We start from the raw sequence: 25945 nt of genomic DNA, 5'->3' as shown, positions 1-25945 counted from the left end.
AACTTATAAAATTATTTGCTACATGAAATGTACATAATATGTTTCTGTAAATTCCTTCGAGGGATATTCCGTTACCAACTGAATTGCTTTTACATCTCTATAAGGATAAACAAGCTTCCCCATTTCTTCCCCTAATTATATTTTTGGCACTCCACATATATTAGCAAATGTTGTGATTCATCGTTAATTGTGTAAACCTGTTACACAAAGTTACTACGTCAAGGAAATATTGCAAACAATATATATAATTGTTTATTAATATGGTTCTTGAAATTCATTCATAACTTAAATAAGTATTCATAATTGTAACATAAATCAATATATTCAATAACATGCTTGGAGTTATTGTATAAATTGCTGAAGAAAATAATGTATAATTCCTATCAATTGATATTAATAATAATAAAATGTGTTGTAGAAATATATGTGTGTATGTGTGTGTATATACATACATACATACATACCTATATATATATATATATATATATATATATATATATATATATATATATATATATATGTAATGCATATTGCATTAATAAAAAATATTATTTCCATAAAAGTAAAAAAACTGAAAAATTTGTTTATTTAAAAACTAAATTATTATTGTAATTGCAATTATTAATATTATATGTTCTTAATCTAATAATCTGTTTCTTAATCTAATAATACAAGATAAAGATTAATTCTAACAAAGCGAATAGAATAATAAATTGATTTTAGAGTAGGATACAAGTTTTGTTCCATTGTGTCATATTATTTATAAACTTATAAAATTATTTGCTACAACACGCATCTACTTTTTTTATATATAATTTGAATTAGCCGCGTGTTGGAGCCAAAATGGCGGATGATTGCTGGATTTTTATTGCCGTATATCTAGTGACTTTAGCATCTTCATCGCTATTGGCATCACTAGTTCCTCACCATTTAATTTTGAAAGTAAACAGTTCGTTTGCAAACGTGCGATTTCTCCTTACGTCCTACAAGTTGTGCAATTTATTTAAGTACGTTATGCTATATAATTTATGTTAGTAATTAAATAATAAGTAGTATTAGATGAAAGTAATATTATTAAAAACACAAGATCAGGTTAAAATATATTAAATCGTCGAAAACAAAGACTTCAACTCTTGCTGTTTCGTACTCGTGTTCGTTACGTCTTCATAATTTCTAAAGAAACATTTATCTGAAATCATATTTTATAATTCTGGATACTTATAAATTTTTCTGTAAATATTGATTATATTTATTAAATATTGTACGTGATCTGTATTTATTATAATATAAAATAGAAGGATATTTCTTTTTATTTTCTTTATTCGATCTTTCTTCTTACAGAAGAGAGAAATAAAAGTTTCTTGTTGGCCACCATTTAGACAATAATGGGCAATTACGTGAGCAAGTTAATATTTCATACTAATGAAAATCAAAAGGAGATAAGCATTGAACAAGCAGTTAAGCAGCAGATGGCTGCAGAGAGCAGTATGTGTACACCAATATTATCTGGAAAAAAGATGCTGTGTGATCCACGTTCAGCTTCAGCAGGAATCTCAAGGACTCCTATTGAGGTAAATCATTTTCTGTTTTATATATTTATACTGTATAAAAAAATATAAATAATATATATTATAATTATACAGCAGTTAGCTGCACAAGATATGTGCACACCAACATTGTCTGATAAAAGGATGCTGTGCGATCCACGTTCAATTTCAGCAGGAATACCAAGAACTCCTATTGAGGTAAAACACTAATAACAATTTGAATATTTATATGTGTATATATATATAAAAATCTATAACATATATATATATATGTAGTGTTATAGATTTTTATGCTTTATATATTTAATTTACTATTCTAAAAGTATATATATAATATGTTTATGCAGACAGTTGCACAAGATAACAGTATGTGTACACCATCATTACCTGAAAAAAGGGTGCTGTGTGATCCACGTTCAATTTCAGAAGAAATCTCAAGAACTCCTATCGAGGTAAATTTGTAATGATAATAAGATATGGGAAAATTTTTTGATATTACATCTATACTGTTTTAATGTTATATTCTAAAAACACATGATTAATATAGTTTAATATAATATTTAAATAGGTGAAGTGCAGCCCAGACAGTATAATAATTAAAAGAGCACCTACTGCAATCCCAAAGTATTTGCAGAAAAAAAAATATCTTGAAACTGATATGGACATAGTGATGCCACCTTTGTCGCCAAAGAAACATTTTGTACCGAAATTAATAGATAGTGATCAAAGATCAGATTTGGTATGTATTATTTAATATTAAACACATTTGAGATGACTTCACCGGTGACTATTATATGATAATATGTACATATGTATAATAATTATTTACATTTGCAAAATTATGACTGAGTTTAATAATAATCGAAAAGTGTAACAAAGTATATTTGCAAATAAATTAATGTTTATCAAAATTTTTTAAATAATTACATATGCATATTATGATAATCTTACTAATATAAAATAATCCCATCAGCATGAATGGAAAGTTGTCTAGAATATGCTTAGCAGTGAATGTATTAATTCATTATATTTTGTTTTTCTCATATATATTTGTATATACAGTTTCATGCAGTATATATAAGAAAAAAAAAAGATATAATGTATTAACATAATTTATTATTAAGTTATTCTAGCTGCCTTTCCATTCATGCTGATAGGATTATTTTATATACCCAACAATGCAATTTAGTTATTTAATATGCAAAGCAAATATTTTTATACTATTTTATTACAAATATATTTTATATATAAATTATTAGTTTTACAAGCAAACTTTATTCAATCACTTTACAGGATGAAAAGTTGTTAAATTATAATGTACATTTGTTATAGGATAGAGCAGAAGATTATTTTACACCAAATATGAATGTTATAAAAGGTGAAAAACCTATTACACCAATTGATAAGGATCGCTTCATAATTTTGGGATTAGATCCTAGATCTCCGGCTGCAGATTTCAACAGAACGCCTATTTTAATGCCGAAGTCCCTTGCATTAATAAAGGCGCGATCGCAAGACATGTTAAATCGCAAAGGCAGTTACGAATCGGATATTTACAATCCAGTAAACTTGTCTCGAGGAAGCAGTACTCTTCAAAAATCACTTAGTATTCCAAAAATACAACTCGTCACAGATTCTGAAACCCCGAAAATGTTACATATGGAACAACAGAATGAATCAGATATACTCTGTGCATCCCAAGAATCTGATTCTGATTCAAGTGTTTTTGAAAGCGAGGAGGAAGTTACAGTTATTAAGAACCCAAAATGTAAAAATGAAAAAGAAAAGTCATTGATATCAGATGAACAGATAGTTGCGGCCGATGAGGAAAAGAACACAGATGATATAGACAAGGATAATTGCAAAGATATTGAGCATGATATAAAAGAGATGTATATAAAGGATGACAATAAAATTGAAGTATGGCATGATTCATCGAAGGAAAATAAAACAGGTAAGGAGGAGGAAAACATTGTAGAAAAATTACCGCAAAAAAAAGCACATAGAGAAGACATAATTATAATGTTTGATGAATGTGCCACGATTAGCACTTCACCAAAATCAATAAAGATAGAAGAGGATTGTCAGAAGGGAGATATTGCAGGAAGAAAGAAAAGCATTAAAATAGATGCTAAAGTTACACCAAATGAGAAAAAGATTTTTAATCCTGAGGACAAAATGTATGGAACCAAAGTGCTTAAGGTAATTAATATTGTGAAATCATATATGTATAAAGCTATTATTATGTTTGCAAATATTAATAAACAGTTTTCTTTTTTTTTTTTTTAGAGTCGAACACCTCTTGGCAATCGATCTAATAATGATCAAGTACAAAGAATAAACTCACCGCAACATTTTTTAAGAAATAAAACTGTGTCTAAAACCCAGCAAGAGAATACACCACCATGTAAGATGTATAATGCAAAAACTAAAAAGGGACATTGGGATCCAAATACCACAGTTTTTATTTAAGAGAAAAAAAGATAAAATAGCATTAAAGTTTAACTTTAAGTTATTTAAAATTAATTAAAATAGAATAAGAAATGGTAGTTAAACTTATTTAAGTGTTATAAGTTATAATTGTAAGTAAAAGTAGGTTATGTTACATGTATTCATTTTGAAATAAATAAATAATTATAAAATGTAAAGATCTATCAAATATATATTTATTAATAATTCAGTTTTTAAAACATATTTAAGTGTTCATTTAAGTATCATGTTTCTGCATCGCTGTACGAATTTGAGATTTTGCTGCTTGAATTGAATTTTGAAGATCTTTGCTGGATTCTATTAAATGCGTTACACTGAAAATACATTTGAGAAAGAAAATCAGATTAAAACAATGTAAGATTTAAGATGATACACAGAACTAAAAACTTATAATGTACAAAATATATAAGATATCTCAAAAGAATATTCCCACATTGCTTTATAGTACAAAAAACACCAATTAAAGATAATTTGTATTTGTATTATGTTGTAAAGTGAAAGTTTGAGATATCCTATATATAAATATATTAAGGATATATACTTTGGATCTTTTATAACTATCTTCTTTGCAGTATCAGGTTTTTCCAGTAACTTCACAGTAATTTTGTTCTCTACTTTCTTTACGTTACAAAATACATTTGTTTTCTCACTGGAACTTGATTTCACGATACTTCTGGTATCTATTAACCGTGGACGAGTAATTTTAACTTTTACATTATCGATATATTGGCCTTTGTAATTCTTCCTCTTTTGTAAGTTTAATTTTCGATTCGTGTTTTGCTGCTGACTTCCTGCCTGTATCACTGCTTCAGTTGGTTGATACGGTGCTGATAATAATTCTGATCCAGATGCAATGTTGTTATCATAGTTCCAGTTTATTGGTAAACGAGGTTCAGACACAGGTCGTGGATCTATATCCTGAGGTATTCCATTACAAATAGATGATAAGGTTTCTCCAGGATAACAGTGTTTGAGTCGTTCTTCAGTGAGGGGTAAAGCAGGATTTTTCTTCCGTCTATGATACTGTTCTCTATAATTACAAATTTAATATTAATTTCTAAAATAATTTACTTATTTACCATTAAAAAGTTAACACAATATTTACTGCACATATTACATATTATTTTTATTGAATATATAATATTATTGATAAAATATACTTTGCAACGAATTTTCCTGGGTTTGCTAAATCCTGCTGATTTCTTTTTATCTGTATTGCTACATCTTTACGGCGTTGTATTAGTTTTGCTCTTGTTTCTGCCAAAGTTTCTAGTTCAGGAACATAAAAAACATGCAAGACCCCTCCAAAGAAATTTTTATTATCAATCATTCGTTTTGCTACCCTGTGTAAAAAATAATACAGTTAAAATTACTAGTGTTAAACACTTATTTCTTTAATAGAAAAATACATACCTTGCGCTTTGAATACGTGCGAAATGTACATAATATGTTTCTGTAAATTCCTCCGAGGGATATTCAGTTACCAACTGAATTGCTTTTACATCTCCATAAGGATAAACAAGCTTTCCCATTTCTACCCCTAATTGTATTTTTGGCACTCCACATATTAGCAAATGCTGTGATTCATCATTAATTGTATAAACCTGTTACACAAAGCTACTTCGTCAAGGAAATATTGCAAATAATATATATAATTGTTTATTAATATGGTTCTTGAAATTTATTCATAATTTAAAGTATTTATAATTGTAACATAAATCAATATTCAATAACATGCTTGGAGTTAATGTATAAATTGCTGAAGAAAATAATGTATAATTCCTATCAATTGATATTAATAATAATAAAATGTGTTGTAGAAATATATGTGTGTATGTGTGTGTATATATATACATACATACATACATGCCATTCATACATGTACTGCATATTGCATTAATAAAAAATATTATTTCCATAAAAGTAAAAAAATGGAAAAGTTTGTTCATTTAAAAACTAAATTATTATTGTAATTGCAATTATTAATATTATATGTTCTTAATCTAATAATCTGTTTCTTAATCTAATAATACAAGATAAAGATTAATTCTAACAAAGCGAATAGAATAATAAATTGATTTTAGAGTAGGATACAAGTCCCCAACGCTACCTTGACTGCTGTCAATTTTTTTCCTTGTCTGTAAGGTGGTCGGGTTTGACACAATTTTTGCTGCACATGATGTGGCATATGTGTTACTGCAGTTCCTTTTTCTTCCTCTGCCATAACGTGCAGCAATATATACAATCTTTCGTTACTTCTCTTCCTCGTTTAACAATGGAGAATCTAAAAGAAAAGATAAAATGAAAAATATTATATATTAACACATTAAATTAGCGAATATAGCAATATAATTATCGAACAGAAGAATTTTATTTCTGTAATTTTTTTGTGTGAATGCTTCCAACTAAAAATTATCTTGCATACATCTAAATTTTTTAGATACTTGAAGATATTAAATTAGTCTTCCTGTTTTGTGACAATAATTATTATTATTGTATCTGGAATTATTGATTAAAAAAAAACGTTTGTAAAGTTGAATATCTTCGAGATTAAAAATTTATACTTGTCGACAAAATACGTATATTCGAAGCGACAATTCACGTCGTAAAGTCACATGTGCACAAAAATTCTGAAATTTTTTGTTCTTCAGAATGAGATGTAAAAAGAAACATCGCGTTGCCTATTTTTATACCCTCGGATTTGACGAGCCGACCGTGGGCACCCGGCTGTAAATAATTCAGGTTAGGTTATAAGTTTCATTTCTCCACGGCAACGCGATGAATTATTAAAAATCCTATATTTGTCATATAAATATAATCAAAATCACAGTCAGGCGTCAGCGAGAAAAATTCGAGAATTCGCGCGCTCTAGCGGCCACGTGACGCACTAAACAAAAAATGGTTTTAAAAATTTGCGGTAGAATTTCGGCACTTCCGGTTGAAACCGGAAGTGCGGGCATTTTTGACGTTTCGGGATGACAGATGACAGATGGCTCTTCGGGCGACTTCTTTTCTCGCGACGTGGAGTTTCGCGCCTTGGTCACGCCGACCGGAAGTGGCGGTTGAAACCGGATGTCGTCGCCCTAGAAAGAGAGAGAGAGAGAGAGTATAATATAATGGCGTTCGCGGCGGGCGCACATTCTTGCAATTCGTCTGTTATAACACTGATACCTGCATGCTGAGGAGAATCGGCTCGGTTCCTGGCTCCGCTAACTCCGTCGCGCTTCACCAGGTGAGAGACCTCTCACCTCTCTTCCTCGGATCGGGCTCGAGCATCGCCGAATCGGTTCGCGGGCGTCGTTACCCCGAGGAGAGCCGTCTCGGGGACGGAAAGTTGTCGCGAAAGCGTGGCGCCCGAAACTGGTGGTTGTGTACTCACTCACTTTCTCGTTCCGCGTCGCGTGAAGAGAGAAAACTCTCGAATTGTATTTGCCATTCGTCCCGGCGAACTCGATTCCCGATGAGGAGGTCGACAAGGAGCTGAGAAATCTCCGGAATCTCGCGTCTTCGTATACTCGTCCATTCATCGGCCCAACGTGTTTTGTGGAGCATCTCGTGACGTGTACGTGTTTTTCCTCGACTATTCCATTGTTGATTTTTCTGTCAATTCCGATTATTCGATTAATTATTTTCTAATTTGAGAATTAGAGATTTTTATTTAAAAATATGTATATTTATTTTCCAAGTTAGGTCATTTGATTTGTTCGAAGAATGATATAAAATTGATTTTTCCTTTTTTTCTTCATAAATTATATGCTAATAATCTGCAGTTGATAGTAGTCGAGAATAAAAATGATAATTTGACAATTAAATCAGATTAGAGAAAGTAATATGCATTTAAGATCATATTGGAACAATTTTTTAATCAGCACAGATTATAAATTATTAATTATTATTAATGAAATATAGTGTACAATTACATCTTTGATTAGTATATTTTACTTTATTGATTAATTTAATTTTGATGTAAATTTCTAAGTATAATAATTATATATAACATAAGCGGGGCAATTGATTATTTCCTCGTATAGCTCTAAAACACATTTATTGCTCTAGAATCTTTATTGCAATAATAATAGAAGACTGATAGGCATATTTTATTTGTTCAGAGTAATAAAAAGAATATTTCTTGTTTTTACAGACTTCCTCCTCAAGAATGGATCCGTCATTCTAGCGTCGTAATGTTATTACAGGCATAAAACATGCCTGATCCTTGCTGTTTGTACAAGTTGGACACCGTTTAATCGATTGGAATTATTTTCTGTACTTGTCTCTGTGCATGCACATCCTCTCATCATGTCTGCGAATACTCAATTTGCAAATCCGCCACCGGTTGTCACCTTACCGAATATGTCTGTACCTCCACCTACAACGTCAAACTTATCGGCGCCACCGCCGAATTTGACTACGATAAGCACATCGGGCAGCTATCAGCATCGTTATCCGAATCACAGAGAAAGCAGTCGCGGTTTCTTCAAGCCCTTCAGACCTTATCACGCCCCAAAAGTCGTCGCCGGAGGACAAGATACTCTGCAGGATGAGTTTGATGGAAAGAGGCTTAGGAAATCTGTTATGCGAAAGACTGTTGACTACAACTCCGCCATCATCAAAAGCTTAGAAGTAAATACATTTATATATCTATACTAAAGTTTGTCAAGATGTGATTTTCTCAAGCTTGTATCTAAATTCTTGAATTTTTTCACAGAATCGGGTATGGCAGCGGGACTACAGGGATCGACGCGCGCTTCAGCCAGATGTAATATACTATCCCGATTTACTCCCTCCACCAAGTTACATTGACAATCCAATAAATGCAGTTACCACGAGATTCGTAAAAACGGCCACCAATAAAATGCGTTGTCCAATTTTTTGTATGGCCTGGACACCAGAGGGTAGGCGTCTTGTCACTGGTGCTTCGAGTGGAGAGTTTACACTATGGAATGGCCTTACTTTCAATTTTGAAACTATTCTGCAGGTATATTATATTAAATATAAGTACGTCAAAGAGATATATACAATTATATTTTTAAGTTATGATAAATTCATAAATATTTAAAATGTACATTATATTTTATGTATGTCAAAACATTCATGAGAGATAAAATTTTTCAATTTTCTGAGAATATTTTAGGATATAAAAAATTTTAATTTTATTATAGAGATGAAACGTAGATTATAATGTAATATAAATTGAAATTGATTATAATATAATATAAATTGAAATGTAGTCATGTGTGCGAGGCTATCTTTTTCAGTTAAATTGAATATAATTTTTTATTTAGCTAAATAATCGTATATTGTGTATTTATATTTATACAACTTTAGAAAAAGATTTTTCAATGAGATATCATCATTTGCGCTTTGACGGGAGAAATCAATTCCTCTGTTTAGGCACATGACAGCCCGGTAAGGACAATGGTATGGTCGCACAATGAGAGCTGGATGGTAACGGGGGACCACGCAGGCTACGTGAAATATTGGCAGAGCAACATGAACAACGTCAAGATGTTTCAAGCGCACAAAGAAGCGATTAGAGGACTCAGGTATACCATCCACCACACTAGTCCTTACGTCTCTCGCGCCACTGTTGCCGATGATCCGTCCATCCTTGCTGTAGTTAGGACATTGGACGTGATTCTTATTCTCTTATTCCTTTTCTGGTTTTGTGCCGTTTCTGGCAGAGTAATAGTGATTCTTGTATGGGTACACAGGTGATTTTTAACGAGCCTTTAGCATTGGATAGATCATATAACGCGTCATGAACCATGTGGAATGAACCATATTCGTGAAAAATACTAATTGTTGAACTTTTTGATCAAATTCTACGTAAAAGAAGTTTCGATATCTTTTGCCGAATTAAGAGGGAGATTTTCAAAATGGATAAATAAAAGTCTGAAGAGTCAAACTCCAATCTTTTTTTTCTTTTTTTTTTTTTAAATGAATTCCCGTAACAGAAAATATTTTTAGCTGCAGCAATCATATCTTTTAAGCACGCAACGGCCTAAGAATATAAATTTTCAATAGAATTTGCAAAACTTGATAAGTAAATATTCCTATCGCGTTGTAGAAATTGATAGCAACAAGACAGTGTAAATTTTTTTGCGTATATTATATTGCGCGTATCGATATATAATTTATGATTTGTATCTGTAGAGTCTTAGGGACCTAACTCTCGATTTAATCTCTCCAGTTATCGATAATGCGCTTATCGCATATTCAGAAATGGCACCCAAATTTTAATTAAGTTATATAATGCTATTAGGTCCTTACGGCTCTCGTTTTAAGGAGTTTATGTGGCTAGATTATTTATTCGGCAAAGATGTATGCTTTAGAATAACAAATAAAAGAAAAAATATATGGCAATACCTAGTCGAGATTCCTATATAATGATAAATAAAAGATGAAATATCCTGTGTCTCCTTCTTTATATCGTTTAAGTTTTCAATAAAGTTAAATAAAGACGTCAGACATTATTATTGCATGGCTATGAAAATAAAATATTTTATCTTTCGTTTTGTGTCACTCGTGCCCTTTCGCAGACGAAAGAGAGAAAGAATGAGAGCGAGCGAGCGAGAGAGAGAGAGGGAGAGAGAGAGCGTAACAGAGACAAATGATAAGATTACATGATTCATGTACACTTCGGATATTTTTTTTGTGCAATAAACGTTAAATTTTGAAAACAAATATTGCTCTTGATACATCACTCGGTGGTCATGTGGCATCAATAAGGATAATATTCAGTTTCATCGAGAATGAAACTGTTGTGTTCGCTCGACACACAAACATTGGAATCTTATTTGAGTGCCAGATATGACTGTCGCGGATGGTTTTTTGTTTATTTAAAAATATATATTTATACACATATAAAAAAAAAACGTTCCTTTTATTATACTGATCTCTGTCTATTCCTCGATGGCGCATTCGTAAAGATTCGGCTGTGTGTTTCTCTATTTACATACTAAGATCCAAGTTTATTTCAGGCCAATATATAATTTACTTTACGTATGTGTACTGCTCTTGTGTGTACACACTTGCTCGCATTTCTTTTTTCTGCTTCTTCACGCGTACAATGCTTTCGATATCAGCAAACAACAAACAGGGAGAATCATCAAACGGCAGCTATGACCCATTACGAAAAATAACAGTTTGATATGTATTTAATATTATCTATAATACAGATAATATTATATATCTACATCAATATCCTTCCCCCCTAAATATCATATTAAAATGTAATTTGTATCATGCAATGCATTAATCTGCATTTATTTAATTTTGTCATTAATCTCTTGCAAATATTATTCATATCACAGTATATATTCTAGATATATTATCTAAATTAAAAATATAAATTTTGATGCAATCTCAGTTATATTAGAATACATTTCTCTGTAGATATTTAAAAAAAAAATGTAATGTTTAAATAACTTTTTTTAGGAAAAAAGGTCCCAGTATTGATAATTTGATAAAGTTTTCTATTTTGCTCCTTCCATATATATATATATATATATATATATATATATGTATATATATATGTATATGTATATAAAATTTATATACATACATATGCATATATCGACGTTGCATGCAGTAATAATTATAATAAATATATTGACGAATCGAATAATAAATATAGACAGTTGGATGTTTGACTTTTTAGCGATCAATTTATTAAAGGCACTTTAGTAAGTTATGTCGTAATAGTGTTTGTAAAATATATCATATATGTGTTTTTTTTCTTATTAAGTATATCTTTTTTCACTATATACGATAATCACTATCTTTCTTATTAAAATATTTTTTTGCATACAGAAACAACTTATAATTCTGTGTAAAATGAGAGTTTCAATAAAAATTCACACAATTTATTCAAAATTAACACAATTATATTCCATATCTCAATCATTTCTCTCTCAGAATATTAAATTAATATTTTACTCTCTCAGATTGATTGTGAGTTTTTCGGTGTGCAAGATAAAGTTGATGATTCCTTTCTTCTTCGTATCATTCAATTAATAAATTGCCCGAATTTATTCATAACTCTTCACGTCATGGATATATCGGCAAAATATAAAAAGATTAACGTAGATTAATTATTTCTTTTTAATATATACAATAGTACACAAATTGTTCAAATGTAACTTGTTTCTTTTTTTTTGGACGCGTAGTTTCAGTCCAACGGATCACAAATTGGCGACCTGCAGCGATGATGGAACTGTAAGAATTTGGGACTTTCTTCGCTGTCATGAGGAACGAATACTCAGAGGTACAGAAATATTTCTCTTTTATTTTATCTATTATAATTTTATATCGAATTTTTTTTTATTTACTCATGGCTTAGTTTTTGTTTTAACGTACACACCTTTTATTTTTTTTAATCTTTCAGTTTATTATATATTACTATTTTTAATATACATGTATCTTTACATGTATCTGACATATTTTCTATTTTATAAAAAAAAATTTATGTAGCAAAAAAAGTGAAAAAATTGTACTTATAATTATAATGCTTTATTCTTTTTTTCCTACATCAATTTATTTTTAGCAAATAATTTGGTCCAGCAATGTATCTCATATAATATTCTTCTCCACAGGTCATGGTGCAGATGTCAAATGTGTCCATTGGCATCCGCAGAAGAGTCTAGTCATTTCCGGCAGCAAGGACAATCAGCAACCGGTGAAATTGTGGGATCCTAAGACCGGACAGTCCCTGGCGACTCTGCATGCGCACAAATCGACCGTGATGGACGTAAAGTGGAACGAAAACGGTAACTGGTTGGTGACCGCGTCGAGGGATCATCTGCTGAAACTGTTCGATCTGAGGAATCTTAGCCAGGAGGTGCAGACGTTCCGTGGTCATAAAAAGGAGGCCTCCAGCGTTGCCTGGCATCCGAGTCACGAAGGTCTCTTCTGTAGCGGTGGTAGTGACGGCGCCATCCTCTTCTGGCACGTAGGGTACGTATATATGCTTTCGTTCGGGGCAAATTTGCCATTCGATGAACTCTGTTCTTTTCTCTTTAGAATTTCTCCGAAGCTGAATTTGCATAATTTTTATATACTTATATTTATATTTTAATATACTATATTTTTATACTATATTTGTCTTTATACTTTTTTTCAGGGCTGATAAAGAAGTGGGAGCTATTGAGCAAGCGCATGATAGCATAGTCTGGACATTGGCTTGGCATCCGCTGGGACATATCCTGTGTTCCGGTAGTAACGATCACACATCTAAGTTTTGGACGCGCAATAGACCGGGAGACCTGATGAGAGACAAATACAATCTTAATACGTTACCAGCGGGAGCAGCTGGCATTGACGATCACGAGATCGGTATTAGAAATATTTTATTCAAAAATATTTTATTATATATTGTTACGGCCTTGGGTTTCATTCCCTGAGCCTTCGAGAGATCATTATCAAGGGAATTGTTAATAAACAATCTCCTTGACGATGATAAAGTCTACGAAAATATTTTAATTTATTTTGCCTTCTTTAGCTGATGAAGCAGCGGTGATACCTGGTATGGGACCGGAGGATAGAATCAACGCCGATGGCGAATCCGAGGACAAGAGCGGCGGAATTCCAGGTCTAGACCTGGATCATGCTGTGGATGAGGGCAAGAAATTCGCCAACAAAAAAGTTCCATACAGCAAACCGATACCACGAAACTTCCAAGCTCAGTGGAATGAGATGGAGGCTGAGGATATGGAGCAGGTCGAAGCGCTTAACGCGTTTGTCAATCAATTAATAGAGACTACACCTGGCGCTGTGCCATTGAACGAAGTCACGCCTAACGCCATTATATTATACGGAAAAATGATTACTGTAGAATGTGAGTATTATACGTATACAACATGTATGTGTTTTTAGAAAAATACGTGTTTATTGATCTACTAATATACAATCGTTTTTAGCGGATTCAAAATTGGCGGAGGCGATTACTAAAGGAACCGAAGCCATAAACAAATTAGTATTCTCCGGTGAAATAGAGGAATTAAGAGACGTGGTGGGTCCACCGGACAACGTGGACGAAGCCGAGGAATACCTGCAGGATGACGGCGAGATCGACTATTCCAAAGTACCGGATATAGATCTGCCGCCGCCATTGCCCAGTTCCAAGTTCGCGCAGAATCCCGAGCTCCTGAAGACGCTGAATCGCGGCGGCAAGCGCAAGTTCGATCAACTGATTGGTTGGAGCGACGGCGGAGCCAGCGATCGCACGTCCAAGATCCATCAACCGGTCTTCGGTGGTATTCCGATTACGGAGGATTCGCAGTCCAGCGATACGGATTTAAGATTCGGCAAGTCGTCCAACGCCGCGGATGTCAACTCGTTCCAAGACGAGGATCACAGAAGAGGCGGTCTCCTTGGAGATTCCGCGAGGAGTAGCAGTCGCGGCGATGAGGATCTGAGGTACGGCAGACCCGGTTCGCGTAACGAGTTCGGCAACAATTTCGCGGACAAGGATTTCCGCAACATCGATTTCCCACCTAAGAAGCTCCTGGACATGGACGATATGTACGACGAGCGGGATCGCGACGGAGGTCGTTGGTCGAATGATGAAGAGAAGAGTATGGGCGATGGTCTGCGCAAATTAGACGGTACCTACGCCGGCTTTGGCGATAAACGGGACAACGGCATGGCGGCGATGGGCCCGGGTGGCATCGGCAATAGCATACATGGTCACATGGCCGGTATGCCGCATCTGCAGGTGAATCACCACAATATGCAGAACATAAATCCCAACATGCCGCCGCCGATACCGAGTCTGGTGCCGCATCCCGGCATGCCGCAACATCTCGGCATGCAGGGGAAGCCGCCGCCACCGCACCCCGGCCTAGACGGCCCGATACCGCCTCACATGATGCCGCCTCATCCGGGTATGCATCATCCAGGCTTTGGACCCAACGGACCGCCACCACCCGGCGGCTTTGGACCCAGCTTTCGGCCGCCGCCGAACGGTAACTTTGGACCAAATCACTTCAGACCGAGTCCGATGCCACCGTTTGGCCCGAATCACCAGGGTCCACCGCCGCCGTTTGGCAACAGTTTTCAAGGCCCGCCCAACGCTTTTCGCGGACCCAATGCTGGCCCGATGAGCTTCGACCGGCCCGGTTTCGGGCCCAACTTTCGCGGTCAGAACCCGCAAGCTCAGTTAAACAATTTCAACTCCAATTTCGGCAGCTTCGGCAAGAACGGACCTAATCGCGGCATCAGTCGTGGCGGTGGTGACATAGGCAGAAGTGGCTTCAGCAATCGCGGTAGAGGACGTGACAACGATCAGTCGAGAGGTGGCAGAGGAAGGGACTATTAAAAGGATTTCTTGAAACACAGATGTATCGGTTGCACATAAGTGATGTCTTACGTGAACCGTAATTCACCTACATACCGAGACGTGACAATGTCAGTGTTGACTTATTGTTAGTGTGTAAAGTAATGTAATTGTGTCGAAATTGAATAACGATCGCGAATTCTCGTATTCGCATGCGAGGAGAAAGAAACTACTATTCGTATAAAATAAATATACATATAATGTATATTTTTACGATTCGTCCAGAAAGAGGGTGATAACAATCGGATTTATCGCTGGACCGATTGATTGCATCCAATACGGATTTGTTGGGGTGAACTTTCCTCTTTTCCCGAGGATGAGGAAACAAACGAATCGCCAGTTTCGATTTTAATTATTCCGGATTCACTCGATCCGGATTGATGACTGTGCGGTGCGACTCTGCGAATCTGTCACGTGTACGAATAGCCTTCTTTAGAAGAATAGGCGAAGAAAATTGTAATATAATACGCATTGTAGAGGGATCGAATGGAACACACGAATATAATTATTCCGATAGAAACCGTGTCACAAGCTGCCTTTTTGCGAGGGGAATTTCTGTTCCGCGTTTGTGAAGCTCGACAATTGCATGTCGATCATGTGTGATCCCAGTAAAAAAGGAAGCACGAATGAGTGCGATTGAGATATTCCATGTTCTTTCGTTTGCTGAAGAATATGAGAGAGCGAGAGAGTGTGCCGGAACAGTCTATCTATTATTAATAAAACGAAATAACATACAGTATTCTTCGTTTCTGAAAGTCTTTGATTTTGCATGTATTCGATTTTCTCTGATCCTGTATAATACGAGACTGCGATAAGTCAACGAATATATTAGAATCTTGATGAATTTTCAAAGGAAGATGAAATTATTTACACTAGTGATTGGAACTGCGACGATGATGAGTTTTTATTACGGAGATAAATTTATGAGAATTGTTCTTCTCAAGATCTGTATTTTCAACCACATTCAATTTACTCCAAATTTGGTACTTTAGACAAATGGTGAATTCCCAGCAAACACAATATATAAATGTTACATACTCAAGCATGTTACATGTAACGTATATGTTAGTTGTAATTTCCCACTCATAGATGTAACATTTTTAATATTACATATATTACATTGTAGTTATATTGTCATTATATCCCAAAATAGCACTGACTTATTAATACATCAATGTGCTATCTTGGGATATAATTACAATATGATTACAATGTAATATATGTTATAATAAAATGTTACATCTATGAGTGGGAAATTACAACTAACATGGATGTTACATGTAACGTACACGTTATATTATTTGTTATATTCCGTTTTATTATAGCAATGTAACAATTATATATCGTGTTTGCTGAGTTGTAACGCCATTGTTTCAAGGGATATACCTTGCGTTATTTATTAATCGTCAATAAATAAATTGCTTTCATTTTTTAACGATAATTCGTGTTCGAACGAGAAAAAGAGAGAGAAAAAGGAATGGTTTTGATTTCTTTTTCTCACTCTGGATCAACCAAAATTTCCTGCCGTTTACTTGCTGGGCATTTAAAAGTTTATATTTTTGTAGCATTTTTTTCATTATTTTTATTTGTATATAAAAAAAATAACAGTGTATCTTTATATGAAAAACAGATGTTCGACATTTGCTCTTGTTTCGCTTGCATTTTCTACAATCTCGTGTCAGATTTTGCATTTTCTTTCCATTCAAAATTGCATTTTTATTTGATTTAAAATATAGAAAATTTTCGGGATCGCAAGCAAAACGAATATTTTATTTTAGATGTACAATATTGCTTACAATATTTAGAAATAAATATTGAAACAAATATTTTTTATATACACAGAATTAGAAAAGAGGGAGAGAGAAGGCGAGGAATTTTTTCCCAGTGTCACCTCCGAGCGCGTTTGAGGTTATGTAATTTGAAATAAACCACTCGTGCGATCAGCTGCTTTCTTTGTACACAAGATAAATATAATTAGTTAAAAATCAAATGGGTAAAAAAGACAAAGGAGGAGGAGGCAATTTAGGAAAAGCCTTAATCAGAGCTCGATTCGGATCCAGGAGACCTAAGAAAAATGACTCTATGGTAAGTTGATGGACTTTCTAACCTCTTCATCCAAATATATATATAATATTACGTGTGTTTTCATTGAAATAATATATAATGAAATCGTTGATACACTGATATAATTTCATATCTGGTGTTCTGTCATTTTATTTATATTATTTCCATTTTATTTACATCATTCTCAGAAACTTATGACATGCTGATGAATTGCTTGATGAATCAGTCATCAATGTTAATTTGTTAATATTTTATTGATAATTACTAATTTTCTTTTCTTTTAACTTTAATTAAAAAGGATTTTATTTCATCATTACATTTTTCATTTTATTTACATCATTTTCATGTCATTTACATCCTCAGAAACTTATGATACGCTGATGAATTGCTTGATGAATCAGTCATCAATGTTAATTTGTTAATACTTTATTGATAATTACTAATTTTCTTTTCTTTTAGCTTATAACTAAAATTTTTAATAACCCTTAATACTTAATTAATAATTTTTTTCTTCATAGCTTCATACCTCAGAGATCAATGATGGTTACGATTGGGGTCGACTCAATCTGCAATCGGTTACAGAGGAGAGCTCGTTTCAAGCTTTCCTGTCGACCGCCGAGCTCGCGGGCACCGAATTCATCGCCGAGAAATTGAATGTTACATTCGTGAATCCTAACAACCATGGCTTGCTATCGAAGGATGTGATGAAGACGGTGCAAGAGAAACAGGAGGAGAATAAAGATTCCATCAAGATTCCAAGAAGGCCAAAATGGGACAGTTCTATAAGCGCTCACGAGCTGCAGACACGCGAGAAGGAGGCGTTTCTGGAGTGGCGACGTCACCTGGCCGCCTTGCAAGAAGTGGAGAACCTGATGTTGACACCTTACGAGAAGAACTTGGAGTTCTGGCGACAATTGTGGCGAGTGGTGGAGCGCAGCGACGTGATTGTACAAATTGTAGATGCACGCAATCCGCTTCTCTTCCGTTGTGAAGACCTAGAGCGTTACGTTAAAGAAATGAATCCTAATAAACTGAACATGATTCTTCTTAATAAGGCAGATTTCTTAACGGAGGAGCAGAGACAAGCCTGGGCGAAGTATTTTACAGATATAAATGTACGGGTAGCCTTCTTTTCCGCTACATTGGCTGCGGAGAGACAGACGATTCCAGAAGAGGATGAGGATGAAGCGAGATCGATGAACAAAGATGAACGTGATCACTCTAATGACGAGGACAAGAACAGCGGAGACGAGTGGTGCTCGGAATTCGCGTCGGAATCGGAATATGAAAGTGCAGAGGATAACGTCGTCGATACCTGCGTTGTTTCTGATGAAACAGAGGCTGATAAGAACGAGGAACAAGTGGAAGCACAACAATGCGAGTTGGAGAATTTAAATATCTCCGCTACAGACACGGAAACGAAGAGAATAATCAATTCGCCGAAATTATTAAATAGGACCGATCTCGTGGAGCTATTCAAAACGATTTATACTAGTGATACAACGTATACAAACGGAGTGACGACTATCGGCTTGGTGGGCTATCCCAACGTAGGCAAGAGTTCTACCATCAATGCTCTGATCATGAGTAAGAAAGTCTCTGTGTCGGCCACCCCGGGAAAGACTAAGCATTTTCAGACTTTATATCTGGAGAAGGATCTCATGTTGTGCGACTGTCCGGGTTTGGTGATGCCGAGTTTCATTTCCACAAAAGCAGAGATGATCCTGAACGGTATATTACCAATAGATCAGATGCGGGACCACGTGCCAGCGACTACGTTGCTGGCCACGTTGATACCCAGACATGTTCTAGAGGACCTGTACGGCTTCATGTTGCCTGTTCCAACAGAGGGACAGGATCCGGATCGCCCACCGACCTCGGAGGAGCTTTTAAACGCGCACGCCTGTACGTAAATCTTGTGAAAATATAAAAATTTACAAAAGATTAAAGCAAACGAGTGTTATATATATATATATATATTTGTTTTTTAACTATTGTTTTTACATATTAATATCAAATATGATACAAGTTTCTACTATAAATTCTACTCTTGTTGCAGACAACCGAGGTTTCATGACACAGAATGGTCAACCGGATAATCCGCGTTCGGCCAGATACGTTTTGAAGGATTTCGTGAACGGCAAATTGTTGTACTGCAACGCACCGCCAACAATCAAACAGGAACATTTCCACGTATTTCCGCCACGACGCCGGAATTTGTCCGCCAACAGACATATACCACCTCGAACAGCTCGCATAAATAAAGGATATGAAATAACAGCTGAGGAGTTGGATCGGAACTTTTTCGGGACGCACCAGGACGCACACATGAGGGGACGCCATGGACACATACTACAATACACTAAAACGTAATGTCAAAATGTTTGTTTTATTTGTAAAGTCGCTCGTGTATATATAATAGATTGCGACAGTAGTCATAAGTCATTTGTAAGATCGATCAATGCGGGGCCTAAGTCTAAATCCAAAATCCTAATACCCGAATGAGACTTGCACGCGATTGAGATACAATATGTACAATTGTTGGAATATCGGGGTTCTTTTTGTTTATGTGTGTATTCTCCTTTACAAAATTCATTCAATCAGTACAATTTTTTTTCAGGCACGCAGGATCAACGATTAGTTTAACAGAATCGAGCAACGATCAGTCAGACAATGTGAAGAAACCATGGAAGATGATTAATAAACATGTCAATAAGAATAAACGTCAGAAAGCCCGAAGATTGTACGCTCATCTTGATCAACACTAACTGAGTGCGAAGAGTATCACACTGCTCTGTGCACTTTTTGCAAATCTAATTGTTCTTTGTAACAAATCTAAATTTGACAGCGGTACAACTGTTCTGTAATGTACGAGCATGTAAACATATGCCGTCACAGGCTTGTAATCCACGTGCAATCGTATTCATTTGTACGATATGCGAACGTGTATATTTGTATAAGTATTGTTGAAATTAAGTATTTTGTATTTTATACTCATTTATTTCCTACCTCCTGTCAATATCTTTTTACTCTGTATTTCATGAATTTCGATATCATTCAGACCCCATTTAATTGTAACGTAATGCCAGTTTAACGATATTTCCTGTGATATCGCGACTTTGATAGTACAATTCCGCGAGAATAATCATTCTTTAAGTAGGAAGCACAAGCGGAATTCTCTGTTCGAATTAAAAATTCGATCCACAAGCCGGTGGATGAATATGATACGCGGCATATATATATATATATATATATTTTTATATTTAAATGTTATACACATAATTTAATTTCTCTTATAATTAAGCTTGAGGTTCGATGAACACCAGGTTTCTGGTGATTTCTCGTGACGGTAACGGACTTTCAGTAGAATAGCACGGTGTGCAATATTGTCCTCGCGAATTTGGACTCAAATTCATGTAGTAATTCGTCTATGTCATTATCTAAGTCTTCGCTATTCGCCAACTGAAACGTAGGAAAATATATTAGCGGAGAGCCAAAATTTTCAAATGCAAATTTTCTAAAAAAAAAGGTATACATAAGAGACGATACCACTGTCACTAGTTCGCATATAAGAAACGATCCTACTGTGGCCTCTTCGTGATTATCCTGAATGTCGATATTGATTAAATGCACCGGTTGATTATCTTCTTTAGTCCTAGATTCCATACATTCAATTACTTGATCGTACACGCGTTCTTCACAAGTAATTAGAATATCAAACTTATCCTTGGACAATTGAAATCGTTCTGGCCTAGGTTTTATCCGACGATTCCGATCCAACATGTGCAATAAGCCATTCTGTGTATAACTGCGCTCATTATTAAGGAACTTCTCTTCAGCAATATAATATAACATCATTAATAAATCAGTAATAAGATCAAATTATGTAAAATCTGTGTAAAAGCAATTTGATAGAAGATTAATTAATTCAAGTCAAAAGCTTCTTTTGCAGAAAATTATATAAAATATATATATATATATTTACATATAAATTACAGAAAAATGAAATTATATATAGTAGATTAATGTAAATTAACATTATAATTTATAGCAATTAATTACAGAAATAACGTGGAACAAAGTAGATTTATATTACAACTATATAAATATAACAATATATACATTTATGTCGCATATAATAATGTGTAAAGTATCAAGAGGCTTATTTATTTGTTTTTCTTTTTTTGCAAAGGATACTATTGCTTGTCTTTCATTAATAGATCATTGTAGATCTCATCGTACGAAGTACCAAAGTCATAGATATTAGGACGATCCGGTGCAGTTCCAGGTAACTTCACTTTGTCTCCAGTTCCGAATGATTTCACATTGAATCCCTTTTTGCTGAAACACACAATTACATCATTAAATAATATTCTACATTTAAAGTGTCAAACTTTTCCATTCAGCCCATTAAAGCCCGATTCCTCCGACTCGCAAGAATAGTTTTCAGGCGACAATATTTTTGTTAATCTTGGAAGGCGAAAAATCCCTTTTCTCTACGCAAAAAGAGAGGGTTTAAATTTCCGACGAAATAAATAGTTTTAAATAAATAGTTCCAATAGACAGGTTGCACGCGCTCGCGCGTTACCTTAGAAAAGCGTGCGCCTCCATGCTCCTGTTCATGTTACTGGAACATATTACGGCTACGCTGATGGAATTCGGCACCGGCATCTTCTCGCGCGTTCTATCGACCGTGAAAGAGCCGTGATAAAAGCGGCCGTATTGTCTCGTGAGCCAAAGATACCGTCACGTTTGAAGGTTACGTCCGCAAGGTTATGAGAGATGCATTTAATATCTGGAATATATGTGCGGAATTCTGACGTTTATTTCTCTCTTTCTCTCTCTCTGTTCCTCTTTTGATACGCGCGTGTAATATTCTTTTCTGATCTGAACGTAATACGAGCGCGATCCGGTCAAATGTCAGATGTAATCGTCTCCGAAAAGGCCATACGAAATTTTTCTAACGGGAATGGATATATAGTGCAATTAGACAGAGAGACCGGAGTCTTTGCGCTGTCGATAAAAAAAGTTGGCCGCTCTTTAGCGACATCTGTCAACGGCGTACATTAATTGGTACAGGGACATTTTTATCGACTGTGTTGGAATTTAAATATGGCGAGACGAGTGCGAGAGGAGAAACATATCGTTCCTCTTTGCTACACTTTTCAGGACTTCTAACAAAAGGCGAGAGAAAGGTAACATTTCAGAAAGACAATTTAATAGCAGAAATATGTAATTAATATTGCGAAAGCAGCTTATTCGCGGTTAAATGTTTAATTATCTTTAGACAAAAATATTGTACACGAAGCCGCGCGTTTCGCGACGAGTCTTCAGATATCGAACCAACAAATCGATCGATTTTGTCGAAGGGTTAATGTCAAATCGTACATGGTGTGTCAAATTGCGAAGCGAGATAATTGGTCTTAATTATTTTGTGCGTAAATTTGATCCTCGCATCATAAAAAATATATAATCATGACAATATATTTTCAGAGACGACGATTTTGGTCATGAAACATCTGCCTCGAACGAGAGAGAGAGAAGAGAGGGAGACAGATTCCCGCGCTGTGGCGATTAAGCCTTTAGCGACATCTATGAACGGCAAGCTGCACTTTATCAACAATATGTTACAAATTCAAACATGGCGAGACGAGTGCAAAAGGAGAAATATATCGTCCCCTTTTGCGACATTTTTACGGACTTCTGACAAAAGGTGAGAGAAAGGTGACATTCAGAAAGACAATTTGACAGCAGAAATATACAATTATCATTGCGAAAGTAGCTTATTCGCGCTCGAACGTTTAATTATCTTCATAGACTAAGATTGTTCTTCGAAGCCGCGCGACAAGATAATCGAGTCACTCAAATCGATCAATTTTATCAAAAGGTTAACATGAACTCGTACATGATACATCAATAATTGCAAAGCGGAATGTATTCTTATTATTTTGTGTGTTATAACAAATGTATTATCATGACAAAATTTACTAATATTTTCAGAGACGACGGATCATCAATAATTCAAAGAGAGGCTAGAGAGGGAGAAAGAGAAAGAAAGAGAGAGAGAGAAAGATTCCTGGATCTTTTCGTTCTGGTATCGATAAAAAAAAAGGTTCTATTATTTTGTGTGTAATTCTTATCCCTGTATCGTAAAAATTAAAATATATAATTACGACAAATCTTATATATCTTTCCTGTTTTCAGGGATAACGGATTGCTGATATTTCAAGCTGACGTCACGAGTCACGTGTGTGTCATCTCGCTCGTCAACCATTTGGACGTGCGTGCGAATGGAATGTTCCCTTCAACGCGATTTCTTCGAAAAGTGTCGCTTTTGTACGCGCGAACGAGATTTCCTCGAAAAGTGCTTCGCTTTATCGCCTCCATAATCACCAGGTAGTCCGTTGTACCTCGCCGGTGATCGTCCCTGGAAGAAGCGAAACGAGGGTGAGTCTTCATTCCGGTGAGTCAAGTTATGTCGTTTACTCAGGTTATAAATTATAAACATCGTGTTTTTCGTCCGTGCTCCTCCGCAAACACGGCTCCAATCGAAGGAATTTAAGTCCCTATGGGGACTCGACGAAAGATAAAATCGAACTGATACTAGAAAATAATAAAGAACTCGGGGAAAGAAAAATGGACATGAGAAAATTACATTTCTCAATTTATTTCGATTAAACTTTTAGTAGATTTTTTCCATTTTTTATTCAAAGCCTATCTAATTATGGAAATATATAAATATAATGACATATTTATTTTCCAAATAAGTATATATGTCATACAATATACACAATGTTAGAATTGAGAGAAAAGATTGGCGTGATACGTCATTTCGCGAAATTGCTAATTTTATTATTATTATTATTTTTTAGAAAACGCGTGCGAAACCGTTGTCGACGATTCCCGTGAGCGATTCCACAATTTTCGCATGCGAAATTCGCGGGCGCGCGCAACTCGCGAATCGAAGGAGGGAATTAAAGAGGGTCGTCATTAAATTGCATAACGCGGGCTCTCTTGCAAAATCGCGAGATAATGGTTAGGCGCCGCCGTATACCTTGGCCGGCAATAAGCCCCGGCGAGACCGAAGATTGCGTGCCTTCGAGGGGCCCCCGAATTAAGGCGGGGCTCCCGAGGGTCCCTTCAATTTTGCGCTCGATGATTTCCACCGCGAGACATAGTATGACGCGATTCTTCGAACGGATTCGGCTCGCTTAGTTTAGGGCGAATCGCGGAGGAGCAATGAGATCGCGTAATAACACGATTATACAGACTGTCCCGTTTATTTTTCGCCAGCTGATCAATTTGCGGTCGAGTCTTCCTCGACGGCGAAAATGTCGAGGCATTTCGAGCCGTCGAGTAATTAGCGATTTCAAATTAGGGACGAATTCGGAGCTTCGGAAAAGAGAATGGAGAACAGATGAGTAAATCACATTTCTCAATTATTTATTAATATTCTTTTAATTAATTAATAGAATTATTTCTCAATTATACCATTATTTCTAATATTTTCGATCCGATTTTTAATAGAATTTTTTTTATTCAAAATATCTTATTATAGAAATGTATAAATATATTATATCAATATGTTTTTTATTCTAAATAAAAGGAAATCATTATTTAAAAACAATGTGACATAAACGGGACGTTTAATGTTAACGGCCAATTGACCGTTTATTTTCACGTTTTATTTCTGTTATGAAATGTCCGTTCTTAATATAAAATTTATACAGAATTTAAATAATTCTGACAAAGCGAACATCGTAAATGGATTTGCCATTTTTATAATATAGGTATGTATATTTATAATATAATATTGAATTCTTCTAATTTAAAAATTTTAATTTGCCTAATTTTACACAAGATATACTGCATAAAATCGACACACATTTTAAGTCCAATACTTTTATTTTATTTATTATCTTATTGATATATTTCGCAAATGCGCTCTTTATAAAGAGCTGCAAGCGTATGTATAATAATCTCAAAAAAACTTCTCCTTTGCTATATTTTTATAATACATGTATATTTATAATATGTACATATTGAATTCTTCTAATTTTAAGATTTTAATGTATCACTAATCTTACACAAGATATATTGCATAAAAATGATGCACATTAAAAATCTAATACTTTTGTTTTATTAATTATTTTATTGGTACATTTCGTTAATGCGCTCTTACTTTATAAGAAGCTGCAAGCGTATATATATATATAATAATATTCTCAGAACAATTCTTCTCCCTTGAAAGTTGGAAATTATAAAATAAATTTATAACAGCACGAAGAGCGGAAATAGATCGCAATTTCGAACAACGTATGTGTGAGTCTTCAGCTCCTCTTATATCGTGTCTCGATTCGGATCGCGTTCCATTGAGAATCAGCAATGCTGTCAAACTTAATCTATAAAAATATACGTTATTTATTTGTACAAATTATACGGAATTTATATAATTCTAAAAAATAAAAAAGCGGAGCATATATGATAAATGGCTTATGCTCCACTTTTT

The 25945-nt window shown here is 34.7% G+C and overlaps 6 protein-coding genes across 13 annotated transcripts in view; 4 read left to right on the top strand and 2 right to left on the bottom strand.

Moving 5' to 3' along the window:
- Positions 1-936: 936 nt before the first annotated feature.
- On the top strand, positions 937-4195 carry LOC114931385 (uncharacterized). Of its 2 annotated transcripts, none has more exons than XM_085488151.1 (7): positions 937-1007; positions 1342-1571; positions 1647-1745; positions 1895-1999; positions 2116-2286; positions 2880-3749; positions 3837-4195. In XM_085488151.1, exons 2-7 carry the CDS (start codon positions 1386-1388, stop codon positions 4017-4019), a joined length of 1614 nt encoding a protein of 537 aa, XP_085344277.1. In that variant the 5' UTR covers positions 937-1007; positions 1342-1385; the 3' UTR covers positions 4020-4195. The 2 variants fall into 2 exon arrangements, with proteins under 2 accessions (XP_085344277.1, XP_029159202.2); XM_029303369.2 differs by having other exon boundaries at positions 1644-1745.
- On the bottom strand, positions 4192-7574 carry LOC114931386 (uncharacterized). Of its 5 annotated transcripts, none has more exons than XM_029303370.2 (7): positions 7209-7574; positions 6463-7120; positions 6148-6321; positions 5451-5641; positions 5198-5380; positions 4579-5067; positions 4192-4351 (listed from the first exon to the last, which is right to left on the bottom strand). In XM_029303370.2, exons 3-7 carry the CDS (start codon positions 6259-6261, stop codon positions 4255-4257), a joined length of 1074 nt encoding a protein of 357 aa, XP_029159203.1. In that variant the 5' UTR covers positions 6262-6321; positions 6463-7120; positions 7209-7574; the 3' UTR covers positions 4192-4254. The 5 variants fall into 5 exon arrangements, with proteins under 5 accessions (XP_029159203.1, XP_029159204.1, XP_029159205.1 ...); XM_029303371.2 differs by having other exon boundaries at positions 6482-7120; XM_029303372.2 differs by having other exon boundaries at positions 6602-7120.
- Wdr33 (WD repeat domain 33) lies at positions 7131-16111 on the top strand. Of its 2 annotated transcripts, none has more exons than XM_029303367.2 (9): positions 7131-7269; positions 8179-8657; positions 8743-9012; positions 9429-9580; positions 12206-12303; positions 12632-12992; positions 13159-13370; positions 13537-13872; positions 13955-16111. In XM_029303367.2, exons 2-9 carry the CDS (start codon positions 8334-8336, stop codon positions 15352-15354), a joined length of 3153 nt encoding a protein of 1050 aa, XP_029159200.2. In that variant the 5' UTR covers positions 7131-7269; positions 8179-8333; the 3' UTR covers positions 15355-16111. The 2 variants fall into 2 exon arrangements, with proteins under 2 accessions (XP_029159200.2, XP_029159199.2); XM_029303366.2 differs by having other exon boundaries at positions 7131-7599.
- A 1141-nt stretch (positions 16112-17252) lies between these two features.
- On the top strand, positions 17253-20412 carry Ns3 (nucleostemin 3). Its single transcript, XM_029303360.2, has 4 exons — positions 17253-17457; positions 17955-19341; positions 19496-19805; positions 20057-20412. The coding sequence occupies exons 1-4, from the start codon at positions 17362-17364 to the stop codon at positions 20202-20204; spliced, it is 1941 nt and encodes a 646-aa protein (XP_029159193.2). The 5' UTR covers positions 17253-17361; the 3' UTR covers positions 20205-20412.
- Ssu72 (Ssu72 CTD phosphatase) lies at positions 19807-22436 on the bottom strand. The gene is made up of 4 exons (XM_029303365.2): positions 22025-22436; positions 21634-21777; positions 20986-21244; positions 19807-20898 (listed from the first exon to the last, which is right to left on the bottom strand). The coding sequence occupies exons 1-4, from the start codon at positions 22105-22107 to the stop codon at positions 20797-20799; spliced, it is 588 nt and encodes a 195-aa protein (XP_029159198.1). The 5' UTR covers positions 22108-22436; the 3' UTR covers positions 19807-20796.
- Positions 22437-23640: 1204 nt separating this feature from the next.
- The window catches only part of LOC114931381 (uncharacterized), a 59909-nt gene continuing 57604 nt past the window's right edge, over positions 23641-25945 (top strand). The window contains exon 1 of one of the 2 annotated variants that reach the window (XM_029303363.2): positions 23641-23883. The gene's annotated coding sequence lies outside the window, so the exon portion shown is untranslated. Of the gene's footprint in view, positions 23900-25945 lie in introns of both variants that reach the window. The other variant, XM_029303362.2, reaches the window with a different exon arrangement.

This window comes from Nylanderia fulva, unplaced genomic scaffold (assembly GCF_048542155.1).
Source record: "Nylanderia fulva isolate GAGA-0341 unplaced genomic scaffold, ASM4854215v1 Scaffold1, whole genome shotgun sequence".
Taxonomy (NCBI): domain Eukaryota; kingdom Metazoa; phylum Arthropoda; class Insecta; order Hymenoptera; family Formicidae; genus Nylanderia; species Nylanderia fulva.
This window is presented reverse-complemented; position numbering and strand designations above follow the sequence as displayed.